This window comes from Danio rerio, chromosome 6, assembly GCF_052040795.2.
Source record: "Danio rerio strain M-AB ecotype USA chromosome 6, GRCz13ab, whole genome shotgun sequence".
Taxonomy (NCBI): Eukaryota; Metazoa; Chordata; class Actinopteri; order Cypriniformes; family Danionidae; genus Danio; species Danio rerio.
Window position 1 is genome coordinate 49,670,345 of NC_141026.1, and position 23,038 is coordinate 49,693,382.

At 37.1% G+C, this 23,038-nt stretch overlaps 1 protein-coding gene and 1 long non-coding RNA gene across 8 annotated transcripts in view; one reads left to right on the forward strand and one right to left on the reverse strand.

Annotated features, from left to right (window-relative positions):
* The window catches only part of magi3b (membrane associated guanylate kinase, WW and PDZ domain containing 3b), a 277,434-nt gene that overhangs the window by 75,534 nt on the left and 178,862 nt on the right, over positions 1–23,038 (reverse strand). For all 7 annotated transcript variants that reach the window (XM_087257852.1, XM_087257850.1, XM_087257851.1 and 4 more), the window contains 2 exons: positions 17,894–18,013; positions 568–774 (listed from right to left, as the gene is read on the reverse strand). In XM_087257852.1, the coding sequence (XP_087113978.1) occupies positions 568–774; positions 17,894–18,013 (327 nt within the window). The remainder of the gene's footprint in view (positions 1–567; positions 775–17,893; positions 18,014–23,038) is intronic.
* LOC147843636 (uncharacterized) lies at positions 499–4,733 on the forward strand. The gene is made up of 3 exons (XR_015494155.1): positions 499–2,144; positions 2,184–2,674; positions 3,511–4,733. It is a non-coding gene; the product is annotated as an uncharacterized LOC147843636 (long non-coding RNA).

Consider the following 23,038-nt stretch of genomic DNA (forward strand, 5'->3'; position numbering starts at 1 on the left):
ACACACACACACACACACACACACACACACACACACACACACACACACACACACACACACACACACTACGGACAACTTAGCCTACACAATTCACCTGTACTGCATGTCTTTGGACTGGGGGGAAACCGGAGCACCCGGAGGAAACCCACACGAACGCAGGGAGAACATGCAAACTCCACACAGAAACGCCAACTGAACTGAGGCTCGAACCAGCGACCCAGAAACCTTCTTGCTGTGAGGCGAACGTGCTACCCACTGCGCCACTGCGTCGCCATAGCACAGTAACCAAATGTAAAAAAATAAAACATACCAAAGGTCTTAAAAAAACTAAAAGACTGGTGAAATGTACAAATGTTTCATCATAGACCTTTAGACCTGCGATGTGCAGACCATTTCAGTTTACTTGACTAATATAATCTGTATGCACCTAAAATTTACTGTCCTTTTTATTATAAGTGCATACATTTTTTGTCTTATTATTATAATATTTTTTTTGTTATAACACAAGTATGCACACACATACACACACACAGACACACACACACACACACACACACACACACTAACCTGGGATGCCGTTTGGGAGCTGTGGTCGTTCCTCATCCTCTTCTTCCTCAGGGACAACACTGTCCTTACGGTCCATCTTGCTGACAGATGTAGTTCGCTTTCTTTGAACTTCAGGGCCAAAATCCTCCTCAAACAGAACCTGATCCACCAGATCCGGCTGAACCAAGGTGGGCTCAGCAGGAGGTTTGGGAGTCCCATAAAAATTACCTGAAAAACAAAGATCAAAATGCATTCGTATTCAAGATATCTATTAAATAAGTCCTAAACATGAACACTTTGAAACCTTAAAAGTGTAATTCAAGATTCTTGCTACACACTTTTTGATTTAACAAGCAACAAACCTCTATAGTTTTAAAGAAAAAGCTGATTCAGAAATATGGAGACAGCAAGCTCTGCTTTTTATTTGCTTGCAGCTTTCTTAAAAATGCAGATCTAGGTGTCGACTATCCGATATGCGGTGTGAAATGTTAAACATTTCCATTCGGTGGTGCCTAGAAAGTAATTACACTCACCACTGGATTCAGTAATGAAACTTTTCCCACTATCTTCTCATACAAGAATCAGTTCATTAATATGCATCAGAAACAATGGCACGGCCAATCAGCGGAGCAGCATAATGTATTTAAATGAATTTCTAATTTGGTGGCACACGTCAATGTGTGTGTGTGTTTTGTATGGAGTGAAGGGTTGTGCTTCAGTATTCCCTCTTGATGTAAGACTAAAGAAATCACTCTCTGTATGATTAGATCCAGCCAATGGAAAGACATCTTTTCAAATCAACCGTTCAACCGTCACCAATTATACGCAGATTAATTTAAATCATCCAAATTTGTTGTTTTGTTTGTTCGCTCCCTTCATCCAGCAAATAAATATGCTGCCCCTAGACATCATTAGCGTCTGTTTAAGGGAAAAAAGGAGCCTTTTAAGGTCACACATTCATCTCTCTGCCAATGTAAAACATAATCCTTGTAATCAGTCGAAAGATTAATCCTTTCCCTTTTAGATTGTAAATTCTAAAGAGTTTAATTAGCAAATAGAAATGGAAACCATGTGGGAATAGGCTTTTTCACAAGCAATTAACTACTGTTGACAACTTCGCTCACCTCTCATGAATATGCAGTGATGAATATTCGCTCTCTGTCTCTCTTCATTATTTAAATGAGATGCTGTGTCACGGTGTAAGGAAACTTTGTTTTGTGCTGCTACCATAACATTTGCTGTACGCTATATGCGCCATCAAGCAAAAATGGGATGTTAGTAAGACTACAGTCTCCCTGGGACAGAATATCAGAATAAATATTCTGGTCCTGCACAACATGGCAGGAAGGGTTATTTGAACAATGTTTTAATGCATCAGCCATGGTCGAACTTTGACACTGAAGACTGGAGGTATGATGCTGAAAGTTGAGCTTATTTAAATGTGTTGGTCAAAATTAGAGAACAATTTATGAACGCATAAATTTATCAGAAAAAAAAAATATATATATATATATCTTCTTTCTACAAAGTTTGATTGTCCTTATAACTTTATAAGTACAATCTTTATAACTTTAGTCTTTTTTTAAACATAGAAAACAGTCATAATGAGGAACTGTATATGCATGGGGACTTTTAAGATTGAATAAGCCAGCTCATGTGCTTCTGGTGAACTGTCATGCCATTACAAACTTACCATATTTAAGATGTGGTTTCTTTAAAAATCAATGATCTTCAGTGCTTGGTTGAGATACGATATAACGTAGATCTCAGACCAGAAGCACTGCATTAAATACCATTGTTCCACTACATGTCTTAAAAATCTGGAAATTTGTTTTACCACAGTGTTTAAAATGGTGTTTCAGCACTCATCTGCTGCTCCGGATGCCACTAGTGTTAGCTTTTCATATTGTTTGACGTATGAACAACTAAAAACTACAAGTCTACTTAACAGACTATTTTAATTACGGGGCTGCACGGTGGCTCAGTGGGTAGCACTGTCACTTCTGCATGGAGTTTGCATGTTCCTCCCTTGTTCGTGTGGGTTTCCACCAGGTGCTCTGGTTTCCCCCACAGTTCAAAGATATGCGCTGTAAGTAAATTAGATTAACTAAATTGAGCGCAGTGTTCTGTATGTGTCAGGGTTCTGCCACTCTGGTCTTGTAAATTCTTGTTTTGGTGGCAGAGCTCGGACACTACCCATGTCTGGTCCTGTTTCTGTCTCTGTGTGCGCGCGCGCCGTCGTGGGTGTACGCAGAGTGTGCGCGCTCCTGCTTGACGCGGCCACGCGCGCTCTCTGCGTCCCTCAGACGCGTGCGCTCTTGTACTCGTGTTTGTGTTCGTCTGTCAGCAGCGTGGTGTTTCATTCCCAGCGTCTCAGTCTTGTTGGTTTCGGTTTTGGTCGGCGCTGGGATGAAGCCTGCGTGTGTGACCGCACGGTGAGTGCTTTCATTCATCGTGTGCTCGTGTCTTGCGTCTTTTGTCAAAGCACGTGGCTCAGTGTTTACATTGTGGTCACGTGCTTTTGTCGTGTGCTTCAGTGTTGTGCTTGTCTTGTCATGAACATGCGGTTAATGAGTTCTCTCATTGGCCGCATGTTCTTGTCCTGTGTTTTGTGAGCGCATGGCTTGTATTGTCTCTCTGTGTCATGCGCTCTCCCGTCTATTGTCTAGTCCCACCCTCCTTGTTTACTCATTATTAGTTTGTCATGTTCACCTGTGTGTCAGTTTACTTTTTGCTTTATAATCCCCCTCATGTTTTCAGTCCTTTGCCAGTTCGTTGTCTACACTCCCCGTGTTCCTGCTCCAGTCTAGTCTTGTCAGCCCAGCCAAGTTTGTGTGTTTTGTTAATGTTTTCCCCCTCGGGGTAGATTTATTTTGCCTTTTATTTTTATTTTATTATTAATAAATACCCATTGTCTCTTTGCACTTGAGTCCTCGCTCCTTTTCCCCACCACGACTGTGACAGTATGAGTGTGTATGGGTGTTTTCCAGTACTGAGTAGCAACTGGAAGGGCAAGCAAACAAAAACTGCTGGAATAGTTGGTGGTTCATTCCGCTGTGGAGACCCCTGATAAATAAGACATTGAGGCAAAAGGAAAATGAATGAATGAATAAAAAATAAAAAATTTTATTGATTACATCATTCATGATGTAAAAGGAACCTTGTTAAATTAAAAACAGTTTTAGGTTTGGGGTTTATTGATGGCTGAAAAACACTTGCCATGCATACAACAATAAATGATATCAACTAAGGGTTGAAGGTTAAATACAGTGTAAAATATCTGAAGGTTAAATACAGTGTAAAATAGCTGTTAATTAACAGTTTCTGTATTTTGTGATTCACAAGTGTTGACCGTTTATTTACAATTGTGAACTGCAATATGGAATCATGATTTCTGGTCTGTCAACCTTTGATGTTGAAGATTCAACTCTACGGTTTAACAAAGAGACTTTTATTGACATTTTATTAGTTTGAAATAATATAATGTATAAGAAATATTATAACAGTAGCAGTTTCTAGCAGTTTATTACAAGGTTTTTGTAGCGTAATATACAACACTAACCCAGAAAATATATCACTTTAAACTAGGGCTGCACAAAACATTGTTTCAGCATTGATATTACAATAGTCAAATCACATAATTTACAATGTTGACTTGACTGTTTTTTTCACCAGGAGCCAGAGTTGCAAAGTATAACCATAATAGAGTACAAACCTATCATATGCTTTTAAGGTCAGTGATTGTGTGAGGATTTCAATAGGGTTTAAGACATTCAGTGACAAGAAATGTGTTTAGTTTTAAATGAAGGTTTAATGTATGAAATTATTAATATGGGGAAGATTATACAGTACTATTTTACATTTAATCGTTAAATTTCTGTAGCCGAATACTATTAAGACTCGCAAGAAAATCGTAAAGCACTGTTTATTTCACATGTATCTTTGATTTGTTGTATTTATGCATGATTAAAATTTGTTTATGAAAAAAAAAACACTTTTCAAGGTTAAAAGTTGTTGAAAGAAAGATCAAGGTCCCATAATGCAATTCCAAAACATAAATAAACATAACTACATAAAACATAATACAGAAAACTGCAAATTCACAGATGTTTTTTACAGTGTACGCCAAAACTTACCTTTGCTTTGAATGACATGAGCACATGGGAGCTATCTGAAAACCTTTTTTATTTTTTAAAAATATCTACATTTTAAATACTTGCATTAGAAAATATATACAACTCATAAAAATGTGCTTAAACATTGTTGTTTTACACATGTTAGGGTAAGTTCAATTAAAACTGAGCAGTGATTTTGAAATTTAGGAGGTGCAGGTCGTTCTCGAATTTGGATCACCATTAAAATTCACTCTGGGATGTTTCAAACCAATTTTGGGTCAAATATATTTAAAAAAACAAATTAAAAATTAAATAATAAAAACTAACCCATTGACAGGGTTTGTGGATAAATAAAACAACCCAGAATTTATTTATTTATTTATTTATTTATTTATTTATTTATTTATTTATTTATTTATTTATTTTTGTTTTAGAAAGCAGAAAACCAATTTTATATTGTAGTGATATTGAATTGGGTTACTGTTTTCCTGTAATCCTCATCACCTACTAGGAAATCTGCAACAGAACGTCAGTAGGTAAGTGCTTGGCTAATTAAAGTCTTTGCATTACAGTATAACTCTGATTAATCACTACATATGCACTCAGCTAACCATGATAGAATCATGAAGGTTTGTGCTGCACTCAGTATCTGAGCAGATTTACAGCATCATCTGTCGCCAGTAATCTGCAGAGAGCTGTATAATCCCACAACGAGGTGAACCACGTCCCCAGCAAGCTCCTAATGATGGCAAATATATTTTTGGTGCACGTAAAGTGCAGCTATAATATCAAAATAGATCAAAACGAGGAATATGGACAGATTTATAAGCTCCACACAATATAAATCGACCAAATAAGCACCCATATTGCTGATGTTTTATGAACTGCATTGCAATTTTCAGCTAAATCCTTCAGAGAATTTTACTTCACCCCATTATTCAAAGTATCCTTTTTATCTTTTTTTTTTTAATTTCTATTAAAATAAGTACATTTAAACTCGCATCTGGTCTCTGGTATACTGATATAATACATGAAAATATATCACCGGCCACTTTATTAGGTACACCTGTCCAACTGCTTGTTAACGCAAATGTCTAATCAGCCAATCACATGGCAGCAACTCAATGCATTTAGGCTTTTAGACATGGACAAGATGAACTGCTGCAGTTCAAACCGAGCATCAGAATGGGAAGAAAGGTGATTTAAGTCAGGGGTTCCCAAACTTTTCAGCCTGTGACCCACAAAATAACAATGACAGTGACTTGCGACCCCCAGTATCCTCTGCGTAATGTAAGGTAATGTGCGTATTTATTTATCGCATTTATTGTGTATGTTAATACACCCAAAGCGCTTCACAATCATGAAGGGGGTTTGTCTCTCCACACCACCACCAGTGTGAGCATCCACTAGGATGATGCGACGGCAGCCACAGGACAACAGCGCCAGTGTGCTCACCACACTCCAGCTATAGATGGAGCGGAGAGACAGTGGTAGAGCCAATTCGGTGGATAGAGATGATTGGGAGGCTGATGGGTAAGACCGCAAGTTGAGCGTCTCTGCCAGCCATATCTCTAATAGTCATATCTTCGCCCCCTGCTGACCTCACTAACACCACTTTCAACAGCAACCTAGTTTTCCCATGTGGTCTCCCATCCAGGTACTGACCAGGCTCAGCCCTGCTTAGCTTCAGTGAGTAACCGGTCATGGGCTGCAGGGTGATGTGGATGTAAAAACAGGTGGTTATAAAAACAGTGCACACACACCAGTAGGCCCAAGGCCCAAATGTTGGTCACTCTGAGACCTTTTACCATATTCAGTCATGACTTTTCTTTTAAATGTATGTGAGTGTGGTAAAGGTGTCAGATAGTTTAACCTGGTGCCAAAAAATCAATCTCCTGCAACTGATGCTATTGCTGTGTCTTTAATGTAATGTAATCACTTCAGGGCTTGCAATCCAACGAAAATAAGTAAATATTTATAATAATAATAATAATAATAATAATAATAATAATAATAATACATTTCATTTGTAACATGCTTTTGTAAGACTCAAAGCTCAACAAGTCAAAATACCAACAATAGCACAAACAGCACAACAATAAAAAAGATTCAATAAAACAATTAGAATATGAACCACAAAATGGAATAAAGAAGTCAACAAAACGATCATCCTTAATTAAAAGCAATGCTGAATAGGTTAGTCTTAAGAAGCTTCTCAAGACAGTCCAGAGAAGCGGCATTCCTAATGCTGATGGGTAGGGCATTCCACAGCTTAGGCACACTGTATGAGAAAGCCCTACCAGCCATGGTCTTGAGTTTACAGCGTGGCTGATACAGGGTAAGTCCCGATGCCAAACGAAGACTGCAGGCTGAAGTGGCAAAGGTCACCAGGTCACAATGAAAGTGGTTGCAGGAGAATGGCCAGACTTGTTCAAGTTAATAGAAAGGCAACAGTAACTCACATAACCACTCGTTACAACCAAGGTATGCAGAAGAGCATCTCTGAATGCACAACACGTCCAACCTTGAGGCAGAAAGAAGATCACACCGAGTGCCACTCCTGACAGCTAAGAACAGGAAACTGAGGCTACCATTTGCACAGGCTTACAAAAAATGTACAATAGAACTTTAGTAAAACATGTCAATATGGACCAAAATCTCTGAGGAATATTTCCAGTACCTTGTTGTATCTATGCCATGAAGGATTAAGACAGTTCTAAAGGCAAAAGTGGGTTCAATCCGGTTCTAGTAAGGTGTACCTAATAAAGTGGCCGATGAGTGTATAACTATTTTTTTTAATTGTATTATGTAATGTATTACTGTAAAATAGATAATTCATTTTCCTTATTCAAAGTATAATTACACTGAAACAAATGACATCTTTAAATTTACCTCAATAGAATACTATTATTTTATTAAAACGGTAATCTTTTTTATCCTTTCTTTTCATTTCTAATGTTTTTATTCTAAATATTTATTGAGTCTCTTGTTTCCTTGCCTAATGTTTTATTGTCATTTTTGAACATGAGAGAATTTACAGCTCCTTCCCCCCCCCCCCCCCCCCAAAATATATCAATTTTTTTATTTAATATATTTACAGACTTAAGAGCATCTTTCTTTTACTCTCTCACTTCAAGTAAGCGCAGGACATCTGTCCATTTCTAACACTACAAATGCGAGCTGAAATGTGACTCAACAGGCAGTAAATACAGTGAATTGTGTCATCCTCTATTCATGTTTACACATCGCCCCCATTGAGATTCTCGGTGTGTGTGTGCTTTCAAAGAGCGCTAAATCTTTATTGATCAGGATCAACTCTTTAATTCATCCAAGCTTGCTTAGACAGGATTACACTAAAAGCTGCCTCGAGGGTTGTAAATTTATCCACACTGCTGGAATGAGGGAATCAGAAAGGCCCAGCATCTGTTTGCTGAAGCATGACCGCATAACGACATGAGATGCTGGAAATCTAGTAAACGCAGCATCAACAGTAAAAAAAAATCCAGTACATTTTCCGTTAAAAGCATTAATACAATTGAAGACACAATTATTAGCCCTCTTGTGAAATTTTAGTATTATTAGTAACTTTAGTATTACTTTTGTCTCATTTCTTTAAGTGTGGCTGAAATAAAAATAGATGGCAAGATTTTTTTTCATGATCCCCATTTCATGGAGAAAGTCAGCGTTAAAGAATTTACTGTATAAACCAGAATGTCACAGAATTTGTTCAATTTGGCATAAAAAATAAATAAATCTAAATCTGTAGCAGTGTACATCTAATTAAATCACAATATGATCTGTCCCCTGTAATTATTAAACTGTAGGTAATTAAAGGTGATTTTAAACATCTTATCTCTGATCTGCACGTTCTGTGTCTTATGAGTGAAACTGTTGGTTTTATTACATATAATCTGTATGTAATAAATGTGATATGGTTTTATAGCTTATGTCCTATGTACATATGGAAACTCACAGCGTCTTCAGGGCTACCCTTTACAATAAAAGTCTGGTTTAATTTTAGATTTCAGTTCATCTGAAAAAAATGTCAAACATTTTATAGGGTCCTGAAAAATTTAATTTGTCATATATTGTTAAACTGAATGTTTTGGAAGGTTCCTATTTTTTAATTATCATAAATTGTTGTTAAATTGAATATGTTTTATAAATAACTAGTTATTACTATTTAACTGGCCATTCTGTTTTCTAAAAATATATACAGGTAAATACAGTTGCAATCAGAATAATTAAACCCCCTGAATTATTCGCCCCCCTGTTTAATTTTGTCCCCCAATTTCTGCTTAAGGAAGAGTAGATTTTTTTAAACACATTTCTAAATATAAAAGTTTTAATAACTCATTTTTAATAACTGATTTATTTCATCTTTGTCATGATGAGAGTAAATAGTATTTGACTAGATATAACTAGGCAGGACAGGGTATTTAGGCAAGTTATTGCATGGTTTCCGCTACATTCATTCTTCCGTGGCGGGGCACCACACCAAAATTCATCCCACCATGGCTACATTAAAGCATCTTATTAAAATTATTCGATTGTTTTTTAAATAGCGGGTTAAAATCGCACCGAAAACGTATTAAAGGTAAGTGAATAATAACAGCGCAAACTTTTCTGTGACCATAGTAGTGCTGTGCGTTTTGTTTAACCCTTTAAGGTGACTTGCTGACTGACTGACTGACTGACTGACTGACAGGTGCGCGATGCGTGAGGCCAGCAAACACGGCGTAGCTCTCAGTTATGATGAACACAGTTTCCATAATTATACTTCATTTATAGATTAAGGTCTGTGGCTCTGCATATTTAATGACTTTGTCTTGCTGGAGTTTATGGTCGTTTCACTTTACTTCAGGACGCATTAATGCCGCGGTCGGCTCCACAAGTCTATCGGAGACATTCATAAATATTCCTTACAAATCTAATAAATGTTGGAGACATACTCGGTACATAACAGCACTAAATCACACTTCAGCCGCGTTTATTTGAGGGCGCCCAAGAAAATCTGCACTTGAGCAGCGTAGGCTATATTTGAGGGCGCGTAAGAAGTTTTGTGCACGAACTGAGAAAATCGGCGCTCAAGCAGATATTGACACGCTCGTAGGCTATTACATGAATGCGATCTCGACTGAATACTGCGCCCATGACATTTTTCAATAAAATAACGCCACATGTAGTGGTAGATCTGTGTAAAATGCCCAACAGAGTCTGCCGCCACAGCTGGAAAAAATACTAGAGGAAACACTGCATAGTATAACGATGGTTTGTTCTGTAGACTCCAAAAAATAAAGCTTAAAGGGGCTAATAATTTTTTTAAAAAACTGTTTTTTTTAATTATATGCTTTTATTCTAGCTGAAATGAAACAAATAAGACTTTCTCCAGAAGAAAAATATTATCAAACATACTATGAAAATTCCCTTGCTCTGTTCATCAGGATATTATATATATATATATATATATATATATATATATATATATATATATATATATATATATATATATATATATATATATATATATATATATTTAATAAAAAAACTACAAAATAACTAATAAAATTAATTCTTAAAAACAACAACAAAAACAAAATTTGTGAAAATTTGTGAGATTTTATAGGGCCCAATGATTAGTGCAAGTCTGTGTGTTAGCATGCATGCACGTGTGTGTGTGTGTGTGTGTGTGTGTGTGTGTGTGTGTGTGTGTGTGTGTGCGCGTGTGTGTGTGTGCGTTTGTGTGTGTGTGTTCTAGGATCAGGCTGTCTCCCTGTTGGAGAGTAGAGCACATATGGGCATTTCCTACTGGCGTTTCTCCCCGTCCCAGCAGGCTTTGCCTGGCATGAATCTGGCCGTAATGTCGACATGGGGCCACAGTGAATGCAGTCGCCTGGCACGCTATCTGTCTCTCAGGACACACACATCCAGACCCACACTGCACACGCACAACAAACACAAATGCTTTTCTGCTTCATGGAAATGGAAAGTGCTCTGAGAATGATTTATATATTGTACTACTCATAAGATTATATGTTTTTTGAAAAAGTAACTTATCCTCACCAAAGCTGTATTTATTTGACAAAATATAGTAAGATTGTATATATTAAAATAAATATATACAGCTGAAGTCAAAACTCTGCGATTTTTTTTTCAAATATTTCCCAAAGGATGTTTAGCAGAAGGGATTTAATTTATTTATTTTTCTTTTGGCTGTGGAAAGTCTAATTTGCTTTATTTCGGCTAGAATAAAAGCAGTTTTTAATTTTCTAACACTATTTTACGGTCAATATTACCAGCCCCTTCAGCAATATTTTTTTGATTGTCTACAGAACAAACCACTGTTATACAATGACTTGCCTAATTACCCTAGTTAACCTAGTTAAGCCTTTAAATGTACCTTTAAGCTGAATAGAAGTGTCTTGAAAATTATCAAGTAAAATATTATTTACTGTCATCATGGCAAAGATAAAAGAGATCAGTTTTAGCAATTAGTTATTTAAACTATTATATTTAGAAAGGCGTTTATTTTTGTTATTCAGAAATTGGGAAAAGAAATATACAAGGGGGCTAATAATTCAAAAGCGCTAATAATTCTGATTTCAACTGTATCTTGTAAAATATTTACCATCACAGCAGTTCCTTTGAAGTAGTAAAGTTAAAGAATTTCTAGCACCATTATTCTTGACTTAATGTCACATGATCTTTCATAAATCATTATATAATGCTGATTTGATGCTTGACTTCCTACATTATAAACCTATCGTTATGTTTTTTCAGGATTCTTTGATGAGCAGCTACCAAGTATTATAAAACACCTTAGTGTGAGGATCTTAAGTTGACAGATTAACTGTAAAACTCTGTTAAAAGTATAAATATGCCACCTTAGTGCTTTAATAAAGGAATGCTGCTTTACTGAAGAAGCTTTAGTAACTTGTAGACTTGATTATTATGAGATAGGTCTCCTGAAAGTGTGTGATCGTCTTCATCTCTCTAGCTTTAGGTGAATGTCTGCTAAGGAAACATTTATTCATTTTCCTTCAGCTTAGTCCCTTAGGCCGTACTCACACTAGGTACAGTTGCCTCGAACCGGGCGAAAGCACGCTTGTCCCCCCTCCCGTCTCCCCCGACGGCCCGCGCTCACACCACAAACGGGCTTCGGCACACTTACGTCATCGCTGCTGGGCTGTTCAGGGAGAAGCGCTCTCTCACTCAGCAGCACAGTGGAGATTTCTCTAGTTATATCGTTTCAGTCGTTTGATATGGCGTCAAATATTTCGCCAAACAGTCCTGAGGGATGCGGGGACACGCAGTCAGATATTTCGCCGAACAGATCCGCCACTTTTGGCGCTCATAAACAATCATAAAGCCCTCGTGCTGCAGGAATGAGGAGGTCTGCTGAAGGCGCGCAGCTGTCGTGCAGTGAGGAGTTCTCGTCTTTAATAAACGACGGCAGTTTGCATTCACTGAACAGTAAGAATGATTAATAAATCCATATGAAACAGTCCCTTAAATGTCATGTCTCGCTTTCAGTTTCGGGCTTTGGCGCGTTTTGCACTCACACACAAGTGTACCGCGCCAAAGCCCAAATGAACCGCGCTCAGGCACACCTCTTCCAACCGGGCCAGGGCCGGCCAAGTGAACCGTGCTTGAGCCCGATTCAGCGTACTCACACTTCTCAAACGATCCGGGAAACAGGCCTGGGCACGGTACGGATGGCATAGTGTGAGTAGGCCCTAAGTTACCAGGGGTCGCCACAGGGGAATGAACCGACAAATATTCTGGCATATGTTTTACGGAGCAGATGCCCTTCCAGCTGCAACCCAGTACTGGGAACACCTATACACTCTCTCTTTCAAACACTCTCAAACACTACAGCTAATTTAGTTCATCCAATTCACCTATACTGCATGTCTTTGGTCTGTTGGTGAAACCGGAGCACCCGGAGAAAACCGACACGAACACTGGGAAACCATACAAACTCCACACAGAAATGCCAACTAACCCAGCCAGGACTCAATTCAGTGACCTTCCAGCTGAGAGGCAACAGTGCTAACCACTAAGCCACCATGAAACCCCACTAAAGCAACAGTATATTAGATTCCTTTCAATAGTTTGCTGTTGGTTGGCATCTTAATGTCCTTGTTTAGTGTCCAGCGGCGGTGTACTTTACACTGCATTTGGTAATGTAAGGCTTGGATGCAACCGCTCCAATTTCATGAAGCTCTCTACACACTGTTCTTGAGCTAAACTGAAGGCCACGTGAAGTTTGGACGACTGCAGCTATTGAATCTAGATAGTGGGCGACTTCTGCGCACATCAGCATGCTGTGATTCTATGTGGCCTACCGCTTCGTGACTGAGCTGCTGTAGATCCCAATTGCTTCCACTTTCTTATAATAATACTTATAGTTGACCATGGAATATTTAGTGGTGAGGAACTTTGTTGCACAGGTGGCAACTTACCATGGCCCCACGCTTCACTGAGCTCCTGAGAGTGAGCCATTCTTTAACAAAAGTTTGTAAAAGCAATTTGCATGCCTAGATGCTTGATTTTATTATTATTTATATATTTTTTTTTATTTCCTTTATTTAGCCAGGAGATCACATTGAGACAGTACTGTCTCTTCTTCCAGGCAGCACATAAAGTTTCATATAAAAATCACAAACAATACCACAAAATTACAAAATCACCATTCTAAAAATCATCATTTATACATCTGTTGCCATGCATGTGATTAAGACGCCTTTTCACAAGACGCATTTACAGTCATCAGCATCATAAACCCTATTATTAATTTATTTTTTTTTTTTTAATTGCATGAACATTTATATGTATTTATGTATGTATCACGGCAGCACGGTGGATTAATGGTTAGCACTGTCTCCTCACAGCAAGAAGGTCGCTGGTTCGAGTCTCGGCTGGATCAGTTGGCATTTCCGTGTGGAGTTTGCATGTTCTCCCCATGTTCGCATAGGTTTCCTCCGGGTGCTCCGGTTTCCCCCACAGTCCAAAGACATGTGCTGTAGGTGATTTCAATAAACCAAATTGTCTGTAGTGTGTGTGTGAATGAGTTTGTATGGGTGTTTTCGAGTACTGGATTGCAGCTAAAGGGGCGCTAGCTGCATAAAACATATGCTAGAATAGTTGGCAGTTCATTCCACTGTGTCGATCTCTGAAATAAAGACTAAGCTGAAGGAAAATGAATGAATGAAGAAACAAAAAAGCCCTCAAAATGATTGAAATTCATAATAAAATACAGAAAAAAGTTTCTTAACATAACAGCCATAAAGCGATAGCAGTCAAGAGCAGTGACTGATTTTGTCCTAGTGTTTTGTGGTTTTATTAATACACCTACATCGCATTTACTTATTTAGCAGATGATTTTATCTGAATTGACTTACAGTACAATTATAAGCATAGTTGACAGCATGACTATAGCTTGCAGTCAGCCATGGATCCTGTTTATTGTTGCATGTGCATTTTCATGCTCAACTCTTTACTTTTGATTGTCTTACGAGATTGTCATTTTGGGGCTTGCGGGCTGAAAAGATTAGAAACCCCTGTTTTAGTGGATATATTATATGAGGGACTTGCTTTGTTTTCCACATAAATTGGATCTAATGATTTGCATTGTAAACATAAAATAAAAATTAAACACAAATTATTTTTATTCAATATATTACGTTTTTTAGTTATGATACTCCCAAAATCATTCCACATAAATCCACAGACTTTTAACAAAATTCTCTGCAGAAATGGCAAAAAATGTCAGCAGATTCTGTCTGGCCCTACTCATTAACTAACATAGCAATGGATAATTATTTTAACTGCATTTTGATATATTTTGACATGAATTTGAGAATTTATGTGCAGCTTAAGCTAAAAGATGACTTTAAATTTGCATGTTCTGCTCGTCTCTGAAACTGAGCCCATGCAAAGGCAAGGCAAGGCAAGGCAAGTTTATTTATATAGCACATTTCATACCCAGTGGCAATTCAAAGTGCTTTACATAAACAAGAATAAAAGAGACAAGTGTAAGAAAATGAAAAGAAATAATAAAAAATAAAAATTATAAAAATAAGAATAAAAAATAGATAAAACAGATTAAAATGTGTTAAAATGTTATAAGATAATGAAAAAGAAGAAAAAAAAAACACAATAGTGTGATCTGTCGGACGCAGCACAGTGCTCATTCAGTAAAGGCCCAGCTAAACAGATGTGTTTTCAGTCTTGATTTGAATGTGCCTAATGTTGGAGCACATCTGATAATTTCTGGAAGCTGATTCCAACAGCGAGGAGCATAGTGGCTGAAAGCTGATTCACCCTGCTTTGACTGGACTCTTGGAACTTCTAGTTTATATAATCCTAAAGATCTGATTGATCTGTTAGGTTTGTATTCAATCAGCATACCTGTAATGTATTGAGGTCCTAGGCCATTTAGTGATTTATAGACCAGTAATAATACTTTAAACTCTATTCTAATTGTAACTGGGAGCCAGTGTAAAGACCTGAGGACAGGTGTGATGTGCTCTGATTTCCTGGTTCTAGTCAGAATCCTGGCCGCAGCATTCTGGATGAGCTGTAACTGTCTGAACTGTCTGTCTTTAAAACATGAATAAATCTAATAAACTTTAATAAATCATGCTCATCCCATGCTGCAAGAGTCACATTACACAATTTTACTGATTTCCATGTTAAAATGGGCTTGGCTAGAAAGGGGCTGGAACAGATATGATACAAAAATTGTTGATAGCTAGTTTCATAAATGAATCGCAAATTTGATTGTGATTATTTGCAAAGTCCTAATTGTAAGTACCGAACAAACAGCTGTACACACAAATGCACACATGACAAACATGTTATCTGATAAGCCCAGAATATCATTAGCCCATTACCCATTGTTTATTTCTGATTTCATGAAGTTAAGAAGCTCCTTTAATTGATCGTTTATTGTGAAAAGAAATGTGTTTTGTATTTGTGTTGTGGAAAGGGAACACTGGCCTTTTTGCATTCCTTTATGTGTCCTTCTTCAGCGGGTTACCTCAAGCTGAGTAAAGCATGTTTGCATGGTGTAAACCTGTGCGAACTGACTCACTGACTGTGAGATTTAGAAGCTAAATCCACTGAACATTTCTGAGGCTGCACTGTCATGAAATTCTTTTCAGACCAGATGAATACCCCGAGGTTTTGCAGACAGAATTTACTTCAGGCAAGTAAACAACACCACCATCCAGTGCGAGCAGGAGTGTATATGGAGTTCATTTACAAAAATAACCCAGTTTTATACATTTTCATAAATCATTACTTTTTATTGTGCGCACTCAGTGGCCACTTTAATAGGTACACCTTACTAGTACTGGGTTGGACCCTCTTTTGCCTTCAGAACTGCCTTAGATCTTCTAGGCATAGATTCAACAAGGTACTGGAAATATCCCACAGAGATTTTGGTCCATATTGACTTGATAGCATCACGCAGATGCTGCAGATTTGTCGGCTGCACATCCATGATGTGAATCTCCCATTACACAACATTTCAAAAGTGCTCTATTGGATTGAGCTCTGGTGACTATGGAGGCCATTTGAGTACAGTGAACTCATTGTCATGTTCAAGAAACCAGTCTGAGATGATTCACGCTTTATGACATGCCGAGTTATCGTGCTAGAAGTATCCATCCTAAGATTGGTACATTGTGGTCATAAAGGGATGGACATGGTCAGCAACAGTATTCAGGTAGGCTATGGCGTCGACACGATGATCAATTGGTACTAAAAGGCCAAAAGAGTGCCAAGAAAATATCCCCCAACACCATTACACCACCAACAGCCTGAACTGTTGATACAAGGCAGGATGGATCCATGCTTTTTACGTTGTTGATGCTAAAGTTTGACCCTACCATCCGAATGTTGCAGCAAAAATCAAGACTCATCAGTTCAGGCAACATTTTTCCAATCTTCCATTGTTCAGTTTTGGTGAGTCTGTGCAAATTGTAGCCTCAGTTTTCTGTTCTTTGCTGACAGGAGTGGCACCCGGTGTGGTTTTCTGCTGCTGTAGCCCATCCGCCTCAAGGTTGAGCGTTCAGAGACACTCTTCTACGTACATTGGTTGTAACGAGTGGTTATTTGAGTTACTGTTGCCTTTCTATCAGCTGGAACCAGCCTGGCCATTCTCCTTTAACCTCTGGCATCAACAAGGCATTTGTGCCCACAGAACTGCCGCTCACTGCATAGTTTCTCTTTTTTAGACCATTCTCTGTAAACCCTAGAGATGGTTGTGCATGAAAATCCCAGTAGATCAGCAGTTTCTGAAATACTCAGACCCATCTGGCACCAACAACTATACAACATTCAAAGTCACTTAAATTACCTTTCTTCCCCATTCTGATGCTTGGTTTGAACTGCAGCAGATCATCTCGATCATGTCTACATACCTAAATGCATTAAGTTGCAGCCATGTGATTTGCTGATCAGACATCTGCATAACGAGCAGCTGGACAGGTGTACCTAATAAAGTGGCCGGTGAGTGTATATAAACACAGTAATCTGTCTTTGCCAATGAACTCTTCATACAGTTGAAATAAGAATTATTAGTCTCCCTGTATATTGTTTTTCCCAATTTCTGTTCAACGTAGAGAAGACTTTTTTTCTGAACATAATAGTTTTAATAACTCATTTCTAATAACTGATTTATTTTATCTGTGCCATGATGACAGAACATACTAATTTACTAGTTATTATTCAAAATACTATTAATCAGGTTAAAGTGCAATTTAAAGGCTTAACTATAGGGTAATTAGGGTAACTAGGCAAGCCATTGTAAAACAGTGGTTTGTTCTGAAGACAATCAAATAAAATATTGCTTAAGGGGCGAATAATACTGACCTTAAAATGGGTTTTTAAAACTTTAAATCTGCTTTTATCTTAGTTGAAATTTAAACAAATAAGATTTTCTCCAGAAGAAAAAAATACTATAGGAAATACAATGAAAAATCATTTGAGAAATTGTTTGAAAAAGAAACAAATATTCAGAGAAGGGCTAATAATTTTGACTTCAACTATATGTACATTTACAGAACCATCAATGTTAGGTTTTGTTTCTATCAAAAAAGTCAAATTCAATGTCATTTTTTTTTTCCATCCACAATAATTTTGATCTCCTAAAAAAAGAACCAGTTTGTTAACAAGTCTCATGAGACATTATTATGAAAAATGACAGTAAAAATGTTTCATACCATCATATGTCCCACTCTCCAACAGTAATCCACTCTCCTCCAGGATGCGAAAATCCCCCACGCTGATGAAATTATAGTCCACTCCTGGAACCTCCCCATCTCTGGGCAGCCGAGTGGTACCTTCCAGTAAAACAAACACAATTAGAGACAGCAATGTACTTCTGGTGAGAATATCCAACACCCACAATCCCCTTCACTGGCAACTTTGTGTCTGTCTAAACACAGCCGCAGATTGAGCGAAATTAAAATTGGATTCCCTGGCTGCATTTCAGCGTATCCTTTCAGAACGAGTGCACTCAATCTGAAACTGTAAACAGAACAGATCCCAAACTCCCATAGATAAGACCTGGAAACCGTTATTCCGAATATGGAACTGGGAAACGTGAAATGTGTATTAGCAGAAATGTGTTCCAGATATTATAATTATTTAAAACTTATTTTTGATTATACCATAAGGAGCATTACATTTGATAATTTTGCAGGTATTACAGGAACATTTCTAGTGGATGTTCTCTTTATGTTTAGCATTCCAAAACAAGGGGTTCTATTTTGACGGTCCATGCGCAAAGCGCGAAACGCAGGGCGCAAACGCTTTCAGGGCATGTCAGAATGCATTGTTGCTTATTTAAGGAAGGGAAAATCTGCTTTGCGCCGTGGGGCGTGGTCTAAAAGGGTTGAGTTTATTTTCCTAATGAGTTATAGGTGTGTTTTGAGAATAAACCAATCAGAGTATCATCTCCCATTCCCTTTAAGAGCCTTGCGTCGCGCCATAAGCGCATTTGCTATTTACATGAAGTAAAGTAAGTGTAAGTGGAAAAACGGAGCATTTCACAAGCAAACAGTTAACAGTTTTTTTTTTTTATTTTTTTTTTTTACAGAAAACAGTTAAACAGAGCATCTACCGAGAATGAGAGATAAATCATCTACTTCCACTTTCGCTCTCGTGGATAGGGAAACCTTTAAGCACAGACATCAGTTAGCCTATAAATAATTAATTTTGTTTGTTAAGTGCAAATATTTGTTTCAAAACAATTTCCAAATTCATTTCTAATTTCCAGCAAACTAATAAATGAACAACAATAACAAAGTGTGCTCAAAAACCTGAGTTACATCCTAATACACATGCTGTGCCCCATATGGTCTAAAGCCTGCAGGTGGGCAAATCTAAGCTTGTTTTTAATAAAACAAATATAAATATGGATATAATAAATAATACTGCTAATTATAATAACATTATGCAAAAGCAAATTGTTATGAATGAACTGAAAAAGCCTCCCGAGATGAAAAAGGCATAAAAGCAGTGGTTTTTCATATTTATGTAGACTAGAAAATAATGTTTTGTAATATTTTAATCCTTTATATTTATATCCTATATAATCTTATTTTATCCTATACATATATCCTTAATTTTTTTTTCATATGTAAAGATATTTGCGTATTGTTCGACATCTTGTGTGTATTAAGCAGTGTGTAAGCGAGGCACAACTCTGCACTCGACTTTAGACCGGGTTTGTTTTGGTCTATTGCAGGGGTGTCAAACTCAATTCCTGGAGGGCCGAAGCCCTGCACAGTTTAGTTCCAACCCTGCTCCAACACACTTACCTATAGGTTTCAAACAAGCCTGAAGTACTCAATTAGTTTGATCAGGTGTGTTTAAATAGGGTTGGAACTAAACTGTGCAGAGCTGCGGCCCTTTTGGAGTTTGACACCTGTGGTCTATTGAAAAATCTATTATAGTTTCTCAAAATAGCAACGCGCCAGCAGTGCGCCTCAGAACGCCTTCCTTTTTAGACCAGAACGCCTATGGGCGCACATATGAGCGCAAATGCATTTGCTATTTAAACAGCGTAGCGCAACGCATCAAAATGACTCTTGCGCCAAGCTGAAACTACCAAAAGACTATTGCGACTTGCCGCTCACGACCCCCAAAATAACAACTCCAGTGACTCGCAACCCTCACTATCATCGGATGTGGTTATGAACATATAAACAGTTAACGATGCGCACACACACCCATATGAACTTTATAAACAAGCTTATTTACAACACAAAAAAAGCGCAACATTCTCATTTAGTCATTCATTTTCTTTTTGGCTTAGTCTCTTTATTAATCAGGGGTTGCCACAGGGGAATGAACCACCAACAGTGGATGCCCTTCCAGCCACAATCTAACACCTATACACTATTGCATTCACACACAAACACAATAGTCAATTTACCTTATTCAATTCACCGATACCACATATCTTTGGACTGTGGGGAAAACCGGAGCACCAGGAGGAAACCCACATGAACACGGGGAGAATATGCACACTCCACATAGGCATGCTAACTGACCCAGGCATAATGTGTAAAAACATGACAAGTTATCCATGTCAGGACTGCTTTAAGGAAGTCAAAGTAAAAAAGGAAAGGTTGTAAAAACTTTGACTGACATTATAAGTGGACTTGAGGGGAAAGTGACCTATTTAAATGACTTGGTAAAACAGCCAGCGGAAAATGTTTTGCTGTGCATTTTATCATCGTCATCCTATATGGAAGTTAATGGTTACAAGTTTCTAACATTTTTTTATTGTTAAATATCTTATTTTGTGTTCAACAGAAGAAAAAAAATGCTTATATGGAACTACTTGAGAGTAAATTTAAATTTTTGGCTGAACTATCATTTAAAAACCACACCAGATAACTCTGAACAAACATTCTATTAACATTACCGGAATAACATTGACATTTAGCCTATACCTAAAGTCAATTAACTATCTAAAGTTTAAAGAATGAAAAAATAGCTTGTAAACACTAAGAAAGATGTACTTATTAGCCAAACCGAGTAGAACAAGGCCATATTACATCATATCAGAGGAAATCATGTGTTATTTAGTGTGTTATTCAGGCATAGTGTAGTCGCAGATTGTTCCATTCACAGGGGAGACGGTGACACAAAGGTGGAAAGTGTGCACAGACTGTGTAAAATGAGATTCAGCCTCTGAAGCGTTCAGCACATTTGAAAGACGTGTGTGTGTGTGCATGTCTGCAGTGTAGCAAGCTTTCACAAATACCGTATTTTCTTTCAGTTTCTCAGACATGTCAACATTTACTCATCCTAATGTTTGGACCACTTTCATTGGTTAGACTCAAAAGAAGATATTTTAGAGGATGTTCAAGCTGCTCAAAAATGTATTGGGAACTGTCAGAAAACCCCTTAAAAAAGGATATTAAATTCCCAATGTAACTGATTACCTACCAAACCTACAGTAAATGCAAAGAATTTTACTTTGAGTGAAAGCATCTGCTAAATGTGGAAGCTTGTTTTCACCAAAATTATATTTTTTTCCCTACAATAGTCTTCTTTTCACAGATTTGCTAGTTTATTTCTTGCAGTTTTAATAAGGAAAATTGTAAGATATTATGTCAGAACTGCATCAAAATATATACTTCAAGGAATTTTGAAGCTGCTCAAAAATGTACTATGATCAGGGACTGTCAGTAAAGATAGAAAAAGGTATGAAGATCTAAATTTGATCGATAAACTACAAAAACTACAGTAAATGCAAAGAAATTTACATTGATTGAAGGCATCTGCTAAATGTGGAAGATTGTTCACACCAAAATTATATTTTTTTCCCTACAATAGTCTTCTTTTCACAGATTTGCTAGTTTATTTTTTGCAGTTTTGAAAATTGTGAGATATAAAGACTGAACTGCAACAACAATATATATTTTACAGGATCTACATTGTAAAAAGTGCTATAGACAAATAAACAAAACATATGATGTTGAAGCTACTCTAAAGTGTACTGTGATCTGGGACTGTCAGAAAACCTCCATATAAAGAGTACTAAAATCCAAGTTTAACTGATGAACTACAGAAACTACAGTGAATGCAAACAAATTTACTTTGAATTAAAGCGTCTGTTAAATGTTTGTGTTTTCACCAAAATAAACTTTGCTTACAATAATCTTCTCTCCACAGATTCGCTAGTTTATTTCTTGTAGCTTTGAAAAAAAAAGTTGAGATATTAAGTCAGAATTGTGAAATGTTAAGAAGGAAACTTAAGAATTATGAGGTGTAAACATGAAATTGCATACATTGTTTGTTTTTTTGTTTGTAAAAATAAAAGTTGTATTTTTTGTGATTAATTTAATTAACTTTTGACAGAATTATTAACCCTTACACAAGTACAATCCCACCTTGTATAGTCTCTGACGTGTATAATCACACCAGTGTGATTAGAACAGTAAGAGCGCACATCATCAACTTAAAGCGCTTGTCATAAATTATGATTTACCCGTGCTTTTAAACAAATAACTTTTTTTAGGTTTTCAGACATTCAAACACACTACAAGCAAAACATAAAATGTTCAAAAATGCACCAAGATGTCTAAGAAAATGCCAATATTCATTATTTTTCAATATAATTAGATGATTTGTTCACATCACACTGTTTATGTTACTAGAATATTTTCTCTACTCCTCTCCCAGTTGCTTACCTTTTAGTATTTTGACAGAAAATTATGAATAAACAAGACGTAAATCCAACAGTATAGATCTCTCCTGCTGTTGTTACTAGAAGGGATAAAGCTGAAATCGGAAGTTAATGAGAAGTATTAATATTATTTAATAATTTACACATTACTTGTATTTTATTAGCATCTACCCCTACCTCAACCCTATACCTAACCCTCACGGTAATGAAAAAATATTATTTGTTGTGCAGTGTCAAATAAATGACACTATATTCACGTCAACTGTATCCCAATTAGACTTCACCACGTTGCAGAAGAGGCATGAAAGGGTTAAATGTAAAGTCATATTGGTCAGATATCAATTTATAATTGTGATATACTAAACTCCAATTAATTATTTACATTTTTTGTCTCATGGCAGAAAAAGAGTTGCATGGTTAAATGCATTATAAACTATTATGTGACTTACAGAAGAAAACAAAACAAAACATAGATTTCTAGCATCATTATGCCAGAATCTTCATTTCTGGGTGAATTATTCCATTCCTCAATGGATGTACGCCAACATATATTTTTTTTAAATTCTGCCTGTTTAAGCCTGCGTGAGTGTGTTTACTTGAAAAACATCAAATATAAACTGTACCCGTTTGGGCCTAATTTCAGAGGTGGGTTGTTTAGCAG